This window comes from Genypterus blacodes, unplaced genomic scaffold (assembly GCF_046128005.1).
Source record: "Genypterus blacodes isolate CSIRO-AG114 ecotype Tasmania unplaced genomic scaffold, CSIRO-AGI_Gbla_v1 ptg000003l_1, whole genome shotgun sequence".
In the NCBI taxonomy this organism is placed as follows: domain Eukaryota; kingdom Metazoa; phylum Chordata; class Actinopteri; order Ophidiiformes; family Ophidiidae; genus Genypterus; species Genypterus blacodes.
The window spans coordinates 7869793-7883806 of NW_027466817.1; the positions used below are offsets into that span (position 1 = coordinate 7869793).

The window sequence follows — 14014 nt, forward strand, 5'->3', positions numbered from 1 at the left end:
TTTAAAAGCTTTTCTAGGCAACACAACACAGATTACCTGCAAATCCAACTACTGCCAAATCAGACACTTAATCATTTGAAAAACTTCCCTTCACCTCCTCCTCAACTAATGTGGGAAGACCTGCTTTCATTCAGGACACCACGAAGAGGGACCATTTCTGAGATTTATCACTGCATCCTGGACCTAGGGGACCAATCCAACTGTAAAATAAGGGATGTCTGGGAGGGGGAGATTTGCATACAGATGGACTGAGGGAGGAAGTCATATGCAAACTACACACTGTCTCATCCTGTGCTCATCTTGCACATATCCAGTTTAAGGTCATACACAGGGTCCATCCAAATGTGATAGATGTTTGAACCCACACTGCAATCTCAGCACATGTTTTTCTTAAGTCCTAGGTTACTCAATTACTGGTCTGGTTACTTTAACTCAATATCCACCATATTGGGGATGCAGTTTCAACCTTCTCATACAGCCACCTTCGGAACTCCACTCAACTCATGTCATCTAAACGCTGCAGAAAAAGAAATGATCAGTTTCACATCTCTGCTTGACAGACGCCGCCTACTTTCTCAGCGGAAATCCCTTACCCCTCCCTCTACCTCACAATGTGATACACATGTGGACAAAATGCATAGGGAGACAAAGACCGCAAACTTGACAGCAGTGTCATTTGTTGGACTGACAGCTGATGAGCTTATAATCGTTTTGTGACAAAAGGGGGCGGGGTGTCTGAATTTCATTGGATAGAAATTTCAACAGCTTTATCAAGTGACGTGTTGTCAAATGTACGTATTCTTTGAACCTTTCGCAAGCTACTCAGAAATGGGTGGTGAACTACTGGTAGCTCGCGTAGCGACCTGTTGGAGACCACGGATTAAAAGAGTACTTACATTTTGTGGCAGTTGAGAAAAACCACTCAACTGCCGCAGCATTTGACTCTCAAAAGTCAGACTGTACACACCTCAAGAAGAGCACATTAATTTGATCACTATAGAGATCCATGTCAAGGGGAACTGATGTCAGATCCGAAAGTAGGCTTCAGCGAGCTGCTGTTGTAAGGCACTAGCCTTAAGAAGTCAGAGATGCTCTTAAAGGTGACGCAAATTGTCATCAAACCTGTTGGCAAAGTGGTGGCTCAAACCACATGAAAAGTTAGAATAGTGTACAAAGGAAACATTTTAGCCAATGGTGTGATGAAATTGATATCCATGAATAGCAAATATGATAACTATATAGCTTATTAATCTGCATCACTTAAAATTCGTAGACAACAGCACTGGTATATCTTTATCTATAAAGCTATACTTGGCAAACTTCCAGTGTACCTCTGTAACCTCCTCTCTGTTTGGTCTGGTACCTATCAGCTGCGCTCCTCAAAGTGGTTGCTTTTTAATGTGCCATGAGTTGCAACCGAATTGGGAAAAACTGCTTTCTCCTATTCAGCACCTTGGGGATGGAATAATCTACAGAAAGCGCTAAAGTTAGAAACCCTCGTGTCCATAAATGAATTTAAAACTACTGTAAAGAATGTAGTGATGGAGACATGTTCTTGTTTTTCTTGAGAGGCTCATTGTGTTTTTAACATTTTGTACTTCTTATGTCATGAAAATGTAACTTGTTGTTTATTATGTATGCATTTGTTGTGTGGTTTGGCTGCTACCTTGGCCAGGTCTCTCTTGAAAAAGAGATTCTGAATATCAATGGGACTTCCTGGTTAAATAAAGGAAAAATAAAAATAAAATAAAAAATATAAAACAACAAATAAAACAACATATAAGAACAGCAGCACGGGAATTAAATTAAAAAAAAGCACTAAATGAAATAAATTAGCTAAATGAGTACTGTTGAGTAAAGTGTTAAAAAGTGTTCAAAAAGGTGCAGGGGTTTATTGTGATAAATTAACTAAATTGAATACTGTAAGTAAAATAAAGTGAAAGTGCAGGGGTTTGTTGTGAGGTCAGTGGAGGCCCAAAAGAAAAAAAAAATCAGCAATGTCAAATTATTTCTTTATTGAATGCGTGTTTTGCCACATGCCTGTAATGACATGCACACAACAGCTGGTGAATGAAATAAATGTTAAATGTATTTATTGGCAGTGGCAGTGTAGCTGTGTACATGGGCTGCAATCATGTTCTCCAGCATATATCAGACAGGTACACAGAGGTACAGCTCCTGACTGAAGTGGATAGCGCCAAAGGAGCTGTCATTCTCTAATTTTTTTCTCCTTAATCTGAAAGCTAAGGCTTTGGGTCTAAGGCAGTCAATTGCTTTTATTGATAAACAAAAATTAAAACTGACCCCAATGGTTTTAGGGTTCTGAGTTTACACTTCAGAGACATGCTAACCTAAAGATTATTGCGTTTATAGCATTTAAACAGAAACTCTATTTCACAGAAACTTATTCCAGAGGTGAGAGAAAATGCTCCCTCTCTAGTGGCCAGCCTGGTGAGACATTTTCAGCCAGTGAGTGTGACATGGGCAGCTTGGCTGAAAGCAGAGTCCATTCTCTATCTCAGTGGTTCTCAAACTGTGGTACGCATACCACTGGTGCTCCCTGTAGTGGTACGCGGAGGAATCAAATTAAAATATCTGAACCATGAGATAATTGAAATGCGACTAAGAATAAGCCTTTCATAAATGTTTGCACACGGCACACACCTAACCTTACCGAAAAGTAAAAAATAAAGTATGAGCGGTCCAAATACACTTAGGTCATGGCTCCAGAGGAGAACTAAAAGGACAAAATCTGCGGATCAGGTGGAGGATTTTTCAAGCATCCTGGACGACTGTGAACTGAGTGCTAACGTTAGCAGCTACATCAGTGGTGGGAGTCAAGTGTCCACAGCACCGGTAGCTGGCTGCAAAAACATTACAGAAATATGACCGGAGTTACATCAACCTTGGATTCAGCTGGAGTGGGACGGAAGAAGAGCCAACGCCACAGTGTGTGGTATGTGGTGATGTTCTCAGCAATGAATCCATGAAAGCATCCCATCTCAAACGGCATCTTACAACCAAACACAAAGTGGTGAAAGACAAAGCAGTGGATTTTTTGTTCGTAAATGTGACGAACTGAGGCAGTCCAAATGCAGTTCTGTCGTACACCTGTGGTTAAAGCACAGGAGGCTTTGTATTGTGCCAGCATCCGCATAGCGAAAGCTGGTAAGCCGCACACAATTGGTGAACAGCTGTGTCTACCATTAGCCAAAGAGATGGTACACATTATGTGTGGCGAGAAGGTCGCCAAACAGTTTAACTTGGTGGCACTTTCAAATGACAGTGTCGCTGAGAATAGGAGCCATGGCAGATAACGTTAGGAAGACACTGATTCAACATTAGAATGCATTGAGAATAGTCGCTATTATGCCATCCAACTGACGAGACTGCTGATGTTGCAGGTTTGGCCAATTTACTGGTTTATGTCAGACAGAGTTGTTTGTGTTCTTGACTGAAATAAAGTTGTTGTGTTCTCACAGGCTGTGTGCGTGTGTGTGAATAAAACGCAGTTGTAATTAATGTTCTCACTTGCTGTGTGTGTCTGTGTGTGTTTGTGAACAAAATGCACTTGTTATTAATGTTCTCACATGCTCTCTCTCTTTTCTGTGTATGTGTGTGTGTGTGTGTTTGAATATGCCCTGGGTGAAAAAGGGACTGCCCCATATAGGAGAGTTGTTCATATGAGAGAGTTCCAGTACCAATCTGTACACTGTGACTCTGACTGACAAAGGTCAAAATATATAATATTCTTATGAGGAATAAGTTTGCTTCCTGTGTGCATTTTGCATAGCAGCTGAATAGCACCTGAAGTTCTTTTATCTACCTTTGTTGAACACACTTATTGTAAGTCGCTTTGGATAAAAGCGTCTGCTAAATGACTGTAATGTAATGTAATGTAATGTAATGAATAGGGTAGGCCTACGCTACTGTATTTCAACATCGGCCATAGTGGTGGTACTTGGAGAGCCAAATATTTTCTGAGGTGGTGCCTGATGTAAAAAGTTTGAGAACCACTGCTCTATCTGTTCTGAAGCAGCACCAGTGTACCAGCAGGTCTGCATGCTGATTTTATACCTGTGAGACTGCAATGATAATGCACCTGATCTATGCCCACATGACGGAAAGAGTATCACACTTACCGGTGAACTGTAGAGGCCAGATGGGCTGAATATCTCACAGTGTTGTTGAATGTAGTGTGATGGATGAATTATGCAGTAGGTCTGCATTATGTAGAAAGTACCTGAAGCTGAATAACATATTCAGTTGCAAGGTCCCTCCTGAACACATGATTGGCCAACAGTGTCCCATCTTTCTTCAGCACAAACTCTCTGCCTTCATTTCCTGATAGGATGTGGAAATCAAAAGGTGCGCCATTGTGGGAGGAGTCTTGGTCGATGACTGACAACTGTAGGATGGTGGTACCAACTGGCTTATTCTCCTGTGGAACACATTTAACATTTAACATTATGTAACAACATTTTGAGTAACATTCACATGTTCTCCTGATAGTTTCATATACCACCCTGCCATATTTCATCATCGTTCATTCATCATTTGTAATCTGCATTTCAGTACCACTACAATTCATCTGCTGATTCAGCCATACATTCCTGTTACTGTCTCAGTTATTCATTGGTTTATTATTGAATAGTTATTTCATTGTGTTGAATAAATACATTAAACACCCTGCCCTGATAACAAGTGCATATTGATAAAGTGGAGCTATTCATCATACAAAAACATCACAATAAATAATAATAAATACAACAAAAAATACGATACACATTCACATATAATCGACAAAATTATAATAAATACAATGAATAACAGACTGTTTCATTGATAACCGATGAGCTGGGTGCTATTGGCCCAGTCATAGAAAGCGTCCTAACATATTGTCTGACAGCTTGGTATGCAAACTGCACTGAGGCAGATCGCGAAAAACTCAATAGGACTGTTAAAACTGCAGGAAAAGTAATTGGACTTCCCGTGCCCTCTCTGGAGGACATATTTAAGACTTGTTGTCTCCGCAGGGCCAACACCATCGTGAAAGATGCATCCGACCCTTGTTATTCCCTGTTCTGTCTGTAAGGGCAATAAGTGAACTCAACAAAATCAAACATTAGACAAGTTACTACCTCAAAAGTCAACTGCGATAATGGGACATCTTGAGCAATGGGACTACCTATGTTTTAATGTATGAATGGAACTGTGTGTTGTTTATTTATTGTTGTTGACAATAAAAGCAATTCTATTCTATTCTATAACATCAACGGTTATAAGAGCGTTTTGGAAAATATGGTGGCTGACACTTTGTCTCGTGAGTGAAGGCTTTCATTTTATTCAAAATAAGAAACAAAATGGAAATCCTTTGAAATAAAGGGTCACCCATCCTATTCAAAATGGATAAAATGGAAATCCTTTGAAAGAAAAGGTCACCCATCTTACTCGAACAGAAATAAAATAGAAATCCTTTGAAAGAGAAGGCACCCTATTTTATTGTATAAAGCAACTGGGACTTAGGTGTATAACAAAACAACTTACGAGTCATGGGTAAAAATCTGAGTAAACTTAAAGGTGAGAAAGACAATTTATCACCAACATGCATCTTCATGAGAAAAAACTACAGGGGTAGTCTGGATCAAACTGAAGAATGGTGGGAGCTGCGTTTTCCGGTTAAGGGACGTTTCAGCCTTTACCCAGTTAGAACAATTACGGGGTAAACTACATATAATTTTCTTTACATTATTACAGTTTTTTTGGTGTATTTAATTGTCCTTTACTTTTCCTGATGCTTTTCATATTTTATTGTAAAGCACTTTGAATTGCCTTGCTGCTGAAATGTGCTATATAAATAAAATTGCTTTGCTTTGCCTTGAGGAAGCTACGGCTCATTCTATGTACTTGCCCGGCCACTCCAGGTGGACCGTTGCTGTGTGTCATATGCCTGACAGAGTGTCTCCACTCTTCATCATAGTAGAGCTCAGGAAAAGCTTTTGTAGGGGTAAGCTGCCATATTGTATCTTCCCTTTTTCCTCTTGTTTATATTTGAGATAGGGAGCCTTAGTAGTGTATTTTTGTTTGGTTAGGAAGCTACCTTCTTTTCTTCAAATAGGGCCAGTGGTTTTGTTTGTTTTTTTGGCAGAAGCTCCCTCAAAGATAAATTGGCTTTCTTAATTTTGACATAGTTGTATGGATGTCTCGATTGACTAAAGTGATTGTGAATATACATTAAACTCAAATCTTTTCTACTTGAAACAGATTAAATACGTGTTGCCTCCCCCTTTCCTCCTAGACCCATTGGGGGGTTGTAACAATCACCAACAAGTTTTCATACTATGTAAACATATTAAAGGTTAACACACTCATTTAGGCTTTTTCTAAAATTTCCTTACTCGTATTATATGCACACAGTGTCCACAGGTTTTGTATTGCTTTCTTAAAACGTACCTAAAGTTCAATCAATTTTAAACTCCTCTGCTACCTCAACATGCTGATCCCTAATTAGGACAGGTGAAATGGAATGGCAGACATTACAGTGATCAGCTCCTAAATCTTGCTTTTATTTATGAATAGAGCACTGTTCCATTTGGTGAACTAACCAATGTGGAGGTTGTTTGTTACTTGATTGTGTTCCTCCACAAGAACGACCATACTTATACAGTTCTATCCATCAGCTTTACCTGGATAACAGTGGTGAGGTTTGCTGGGGAGAACATGGGCGGGTTGTCATTGACGTCGCAGATGTCTATGTTGACTGTCACAGTGGAAGACATGGCTGGGATGCCACTATCCAGAGCCCTGATGACCAAGGAGTAACTGGGAACCTACAAGATCAGAGATTGTGAGTTATCCAAGCTATTAACATTGTTGAGTTTTACATTCAACAACAAACCTGAATGAGTGTGAATACTTCTCTTCAAGCCTAACATCACCTTAAAAGTGGTGATTAAAGTCAACAGCCAAAGACACAAATCATTCAAATTTCCTGTGTGAAACTCAGGGCCACATAACGGAAAGAGTATCACACTATAATAATAATAATAATACATTTTATTTGTAGAGCACTTTTCACACTAAGAGGTGAACTGTAGAGGCCAGATGGGCCATGAGCCAAATAGCACTTTGGGTTGACTCAAGTATCTGTAGTTCTCTTTATGTATGACTACAAATCTATGGGAGTCGCTTTGTGAATGAAAGTCGGCTCCATGGAGACTCAGGGAGAACCAACTTCTTTTTTTTACAGAAACATATATACCCAACTCCAAAAAGTGTGTAAAATGTAACTACAAAACAGAACACAGTGAAATACATAAGAATAATGATTTGAGAGTAATCAGCTTCTCCACTTTGCAGCTCAAAAGCATCAAAAGGCTAAACTTTAAAGTCTGTGTATGTGTCTATATGTGTTTGTGTGTGCATAAGGCCTCACTGTTTCTCTGTCCAGTCGCTTGTTGACTTTGATAACCCCACTCAGTGGGTCGATAAAGAACTGGTTGTCTCGGTCTCCATTTACAATAGAGTAGAGGATTGCTCCATTCAGTCGACTGTCCATATCCTCTGCAATGAGCTGCAAAAATACACAGACACACGCGCGCACGTGCACACACACACACACACACACACACACACACACACACACACACGAACTTTCTTTGATAACAAGAAGTCTTTTCATGAGCATTTTAGCATTCTTTTCATAGATTGTTTTAGGGACTCTTTAATTTTGAAATGCTGTCGACTGTAGCAAAAAGAACTTTTTTATTTTATTTAAATTGCATCTTTAGGCCAAAGTGTTCAACTGCAATTTCAACTGATTAGTATTATTTAGTTATTTTTTCATGCTAAGCAGGGTTAAATGAAACAACACAGATAAGAGCAGCAAAATCACTAATCAGACTTTACTTAAGATTGACATTAAATTACAATAGATGGAAGATTTTCCCTCCAATTTCATTGTTTTATCTGAAAAATTGAATTCTGCTGACAAACACTATGGGGTTATCAATAATGCAGAGAGGAAGATATAATTAGATCTCTCAAGCATGTTCCCTCATTCGTAAATGGCTGTTACTGGCCTTCTAAAGATGAAAGAAGTGTTACCACATTATTTTCTCATTTAAATCTCAGGCAAGTAATGCGGATGCCTGTTTTACTTAATTACTGCTGATATTTGGCATTGTTGGCATTGGCAGTGATCTCCAGCTTGTGTGCAGCTGCTTGATTATGGAGACCCAGTTCACCACACTCCAGACTCACAGTTCACAATTCTGCTGATTTTTAACTCCCTAGTGAGTGATGCCACAGAGGACAGACTTTTACATGATGCACACCTGTCTTTCTCAGTGCCCACAGTTGAGCAAAAACCCAATGACAATAACTATCTACATCAGCGTGATCCAGTATTCTTTACCAGGACCTACCTGGACAACTGCTTCTCCAATGGTAGCATCCTCTGACACCACAGTGTTGTAGAGGTCACTGCTGAATGTGGGTTCATTGTCGTTGACGTCTGTCAGGTTAATGTTCACTGTTGTGATAGCACTTAGTGATGGAGTCCCACCATCACGAGCCTCCACTGTCAGGAAATAGTCCCTGCATATCTCATAGTCCAGGGGCTTAGCAACTAAAATAGCACCTAAGAGATGCAAACAGAAAGAAGGACCTGTAACACATACCTGGGGACTCCAACTTAAATATAATGTCTACTGTAGTATCAGAAAGTCTGTTTCATTAAATCTTATTGTAATCTGCATGAGGAACATTCTCAATTTCATGTTAATTTTAGGATAATGTACTTTGTTTGAACACTTGGGAAATGTGCCAACATCACAGTGTGTGAGTCTGTGTCTGGCATTTAAAAAAAAGAGGACAGGACAGGGTGAAGACTATCAAAGAAAGGAGCAATCCCATTGTTGCTTGAGGGGAGGGAACTAAGATTCCATTCCACCTCCAAGATTGGGGATGTGGGAGCGGTGAGAGCAACCAGTGTAGGATGATTTGTCCGCTGTGGTGTGAGGAGATGGGATTTTTGATAAAGTACTATTTTGTATTATATATATAAATAATGTAACTTGATTTGATGACCAAGGACCTGTCTCACACTTCAGGTCAATCGATGCTACTTGCAAATCTGGAACCAGGCTGCTCTGAACATACAGGATAAGGATACTTTCCTTTAGGCTCAAGCTGTGAGGCTTTTTGGCTTTTCCACAAAGAGCTGTAATCTTTTGTAAAACTCAATGCTAACTATCACCTTAACATAGCAAATGTGCGATTCGAGACACCGATTGAAACCCTGACCGTAACTGTGTATAGCTATAAAAATACTAAACTTGGTCGAAAAGGGCATTCACATAGTTATAAAATGTTGAGTAATACAATTATCAAGTGATTATTGACACTCACCAGTCAGTGAGTGGATGTAAAACTTCCCATGCTCGTTGCCGGATCGAATACTGTAAGTAATTTCTGCGTTGGTGCCAATATCCTTGCTGGCAGCGAACATTCTGACAACCTCCATGCCCACTGCCACATCCTCAGGCACTGTCGCCAACTGATCACGACGCTCAAACACAGGAGGGTTGTCATTGATGTCCAACACAGTGATCGTAACATTGACCAAGGAGAAGAGGGGCACCGGTGATCCCTGGTCAGATGCATTCACTGTTATCTGATAGACTGACTGGACCTCACGGTCTAGAATACGTTCCAGGACCACAATGCCTGAAGCCTTGTTAATGGAGAAGGAACCTCCAGCAGTGTCAGCCAGGGAGTAGACCACCATACGACCTGGACCAGCTGCAGACATGTTAAAAGTCCAATGTGAGCAGAAACGTATCCTGCTTCGACACTTAGTGCCATATTCCTAAAAGGTACAGTCAGCTTTAACTGACATTTCTCTCATTCATAAACATTAGTTACTTTACATTCGTTTTTTACTGTTTTGTCATTTCTGAGCATTGTAATAATTTCCATGTCCATAGAGCAATTCATAAAAGTATAGTGCGATGTAAAAAATAAGACATTCTTTATGCTCTATTCTGAAGTGCTAATCAAAACCATGGTCACTGACTGAGTTGAAATTACTAAGGATGAGATTTAGTGTGGCATTTACCATCAACTTTAACATAATTTGGTCAAGGTTGTGATGGAGGTATTGATAGAAAAGCTCTCTCTCCTCAGCAACTCATAACAACAACAACGGTTCTCATCATCTATAGACTTGTGATATGTGATTTTGAGCTGTCTCAAATAGTAGAATGGCATTAGTTGTGGATTTTTCCTGTCCCAAATTCCAAACATGTAAACAGGTAAATGTTTTATGTCAGGACATGTGGTGATAATTGTTAAGTTTATATGTAAATAGTAAATTTGGTGCAGTTGCTTCAGTGTGACAGTGATTATTACATCACCTTCATCAGGATCGATGGCCTGAATTCGTGTGAGCAGGGCTTTGGTAGAAGTGTCTTCGTAGATGCTTGCTGTATACTGCCTCAGCGTGAAGATTGGAGGGTTGTCATTCACATCCGTCACTGTGAGTTGCAGTTCAGCACGGCACCAATGTCCACCACCGTCAGCTGCTTGGACAACTAGCCGGTAGGCAGGAGTCATCTCCCGATCCAAAGAAACTGCCGTCTTTACCTCACCTTAAAAAAAATTTTGTAAAAAAATTGACCAGTCAGACCTAGCGGCTTGACATTGTCTTGCAGGTGAGTAACCTCTCTGTGAACCCTGATTTCATCAGGGTTTCTTCTATCCCCAGATGCTACGGCTAATCTGTTCACAGGGATATATGTAAACTCTGTCAGGGGTATAACGGGTCAATGAATTAAGTTAATAAATAATTAAGTTATATGAGTAATATGTAGTATTGAATCCTGCAGAAATGGGTCAGGACTTTTATTTTGTAACTTGTGTACATCAAATGCATTGTGGGTATCCTGCAGCAGAAAGAACGTCTACTGCTGCAGGTGAGTTGGGCAGAAATAGGGTCCCCAATAAATGTCATTAAAGTCTTCATTCAAGTTTTCATTATATTGCATTATGTTATATATATACACAATTATAAAGTATTATAGATAAACCCCCCATAAATCATATTTGTGTGATGTTTTACATTGTCTTAAGATATAATATAACAGTATATACAAATAACTTTTATTTGATTTGTATTTTTGTTTGCCCTTGAAGCATGTTTGCATTGTATTGATGTACATTTTGATTCAACATTTATTTTGTTTAGGCAGACCAAGTTTTGCCGATCAAGGAATGTTGTAGAATGTTTTCTTCCATGTTCGGAATGCAGTATGTTTTTTGGCCACAGGAGTTAAGTGTTTATTTCCTTAAACTTTTAGATAGAGATTAGAAACATTAAGAATTAGAATAAGAATAGATATAATTTGTTTAAATACTTATTGTAGTGTAAATGTAATTGTGTAAAATGAGCAGAAAGAACGTCTTCTGCTGCAGGCGGACCACGTTTTGTTGTATGCCCTCTGAATATTATTTCCTGACCCATACAGAAAGAACGTCTACTGCTGCAGGCAAATAAATCCAAATTACGAGTTCATCAATTGCCAGAAACACAACGCAGGTTACATGGGCAGGTGGCAAGAATATCATATCAAATCCAATAGCAGCAGCTTCTTGATGCCTCACTGGCACCTATTTTGTTGGCAGAGAGCCAGGTTCTACTGTAACAATTTGTCACCAGCTGATATACTCTACCTGCACCAGGCAGTCTATGCGTTCTGATTCAATTAGATTATGAAAAACATTTGTCTTGCGCTGAAGATTAAATATGTTATAAGAACAATGGCACAGGATTAAAACAGCTCCTTTCCAGTCATGTTTCTTCCTCTATTGAGTTTTTTGCAATTGACGTCCATACTATTATATAGAAGCTCCAATGCTATTTTAAAGTCCTTTTCAATGTTTCAAATGCAGTGTTCTGATACAATTAGATCACTAAAAACATTTGTCTTGGGTTGAAGATTAAATATGTTGAAGAACATCACTGGAGATAAACAGCTCCTCCACTGTCATGTTATATCTATTCCCAAGTACCCCGATCTGTCCCTGTGGATTGATTCCTAAGCTTCTTTTTATTTATTATTTGTATTTTTATTGAAGAAAGCATTTGACGTGACAATGAGCATAGTTATGGGACATTTTGAAGATTGTTTATCGATACAGAAAGAGGGGGAAAAAAGAGAGAGATTCCCCAGCTTTAGACCCATGATCTGAGTATGCATTACATATATTTTGATTTAAAAAAAGTCATATAAAATAACCTATGTTGAGGTGGACAAATAAATGAGTGTAGAAGATATAAAAAGGTGCCCATACCTGTTTCAGGATCCATTCTGAAGTCCTGGGATCCAGAACCATGAAGGGAGTACTGGATCCAGGCATTGATTCCCACATCAGCATCTGTAGCTCCAACCCTCAGAACCACACTGTTGATGGGGAGGTCCTCTGGAAAGGAGGCAGCATACACAGCCTGTACACACAGCACACATACATTACACACAAAAGCCCCATTCACACATACAGAATATGCCAGTGTAATGCTGGGTTGGTTCCAGCATGGGGTCATGTGTGAATTGGCACATCACCGATATGCTGCAATATTTTAGATCCAGCTTTATACCAGCTCAAGGCAAACAATGCTGGGATAATGCCTGTCATGGGTCTGTCATGGTGAATGTGCAAAGGAAATATGTGGCACGGTTACACCCCTCTGACAAAAGCGAACCAATCACAAGACTATTTGAATTGGTGACTGCTCACCTTCAAAAATGTTGTTACGAGTTGTTGGTGTTATTAGTTTTTTGTTAGGTAATGTCTGCAGTTGTGCAAATTTCAGAAATAAGGGAGCTCCTCACTGTCCACGCTGAGAACCCCAGCTGTCTGGAAGCTGCGGCGAGCACTCTTGTCCTTCATGTTTTGAATCACCGTTCTGATTCAATTAGATTGCGAAAAACATTTGTCCTCCGCTGCCATGTTACTTATTTTTCGGTAGATTTTTTGCCGGATGGCATCCATCTACTGTATAACCTCCATCTGCTGGACTGTCCCTTGCCTGTCTAACCCTGCACGGCCATGGCATGTTTGAATAAGTGCAAAGGCAAGAGACAGCATTATCCCAGCACATATTTGCATGTGTGAATACTGAAAATCACTAGCGGTGTCAGAAAGGTTAACAGCAAGGTTATCAGCATTATGCCATAATTCATAATACTAAGTCATAATACTTTACTGACTGGATTACATACATTTGTTTTGGAAGAGCTGGAACCTTTGCTGAATATTTATACTTTCACAAATAAGTGTTTTTCTAATGGCTGAATTGTACTTGTAACATCATTTTTGTATGGCTTCCAGGAACTTCCAGCTACTCACTGGTAATGTTTCCGCATCCATGATCCAGCGCAACTACTTTACCTGCTACCCCATTTCCAAGTGTGATCTTTTCCTGTGGACTGATTCCCCAGTTTTCTTTTTTTAAATATACTGTGTTTTTATTGAAGAAAGCATTTGACATGACATTGAGCATACAGTTATGGGACATTTTGAAGATGGCTTATCGAAACAGAAAATAGGGGAAAAGGGAGGGAGATTCCTCAGCTTCTGACCCATGATCTGAGTCCTGATACAGATAAAGTTTATCAGACTATGACTAAAGTACGGTATCTCTGCATCTACCTCCCTCTGTCCCTGAGTCCATTGTTACAAAAATATAGTTATATACTGTATATAAGTAATATAGTTGTGTGAAAGTGTCACCCCCAAAATTTGCAGTAATGCCTTCATGACAATTTTACTTCTTTTTAGCAGCAGCCAAAACATGAAATTCATCCAACTGAAGTGGTGGTTTGTTTTCTGAAATAAACTGAAAAATGCTCCGGCTTCATTACCAGTGAATGATTTACAGACACGCTCCATAAAGCTAGTGCTGTGATTAGTTTGGTGCAAATCCAGACAAATAGAAAAATGGCAGTGTCTC

At 39.5% G+C, this 14014-nt stretch overlaps 1 protein-coding gene across 2 annotated transcripts in view; it reads right to left on the minus strand.

Moving 5' to 3' along the window:
* LOC142995333 (protocadherin Fat 3-like) overlaps nt 1-14014 on the minus strand; it is a 62469-nt gene that overhangs the window by 21285 nt on the left and 27170 nt on the right. For both annotated transcript variants that reach the window (XM_076146346.1, XM_076146337.1), the window contains 7 exons: nt 12355-12508; nt 10419-10652; nt 9412-9804; nt 8427-8641; nt 7436-7573; nt 6687-6830; nt 4244-4441 (listed from right to left, as the gene is read on the minus strand). In XM_076146346.1, the coding sequence (XP_076002461.1) occupies nt 4244-4441; nt 6687-6830; nt 7436-7573; nt 8427-8641; nt 9412-9804; nt 10419-10652; nt 12355-12508 (1476 nt within the window). The remainder of the gene's footprint in view (nt 1-4243; nt 4442-6686; nt 6831-7435; nt 7574-8426; nt 8642-9411; nt 9805-10418; nt 10653-12354; nt 12509-14014) is intronic.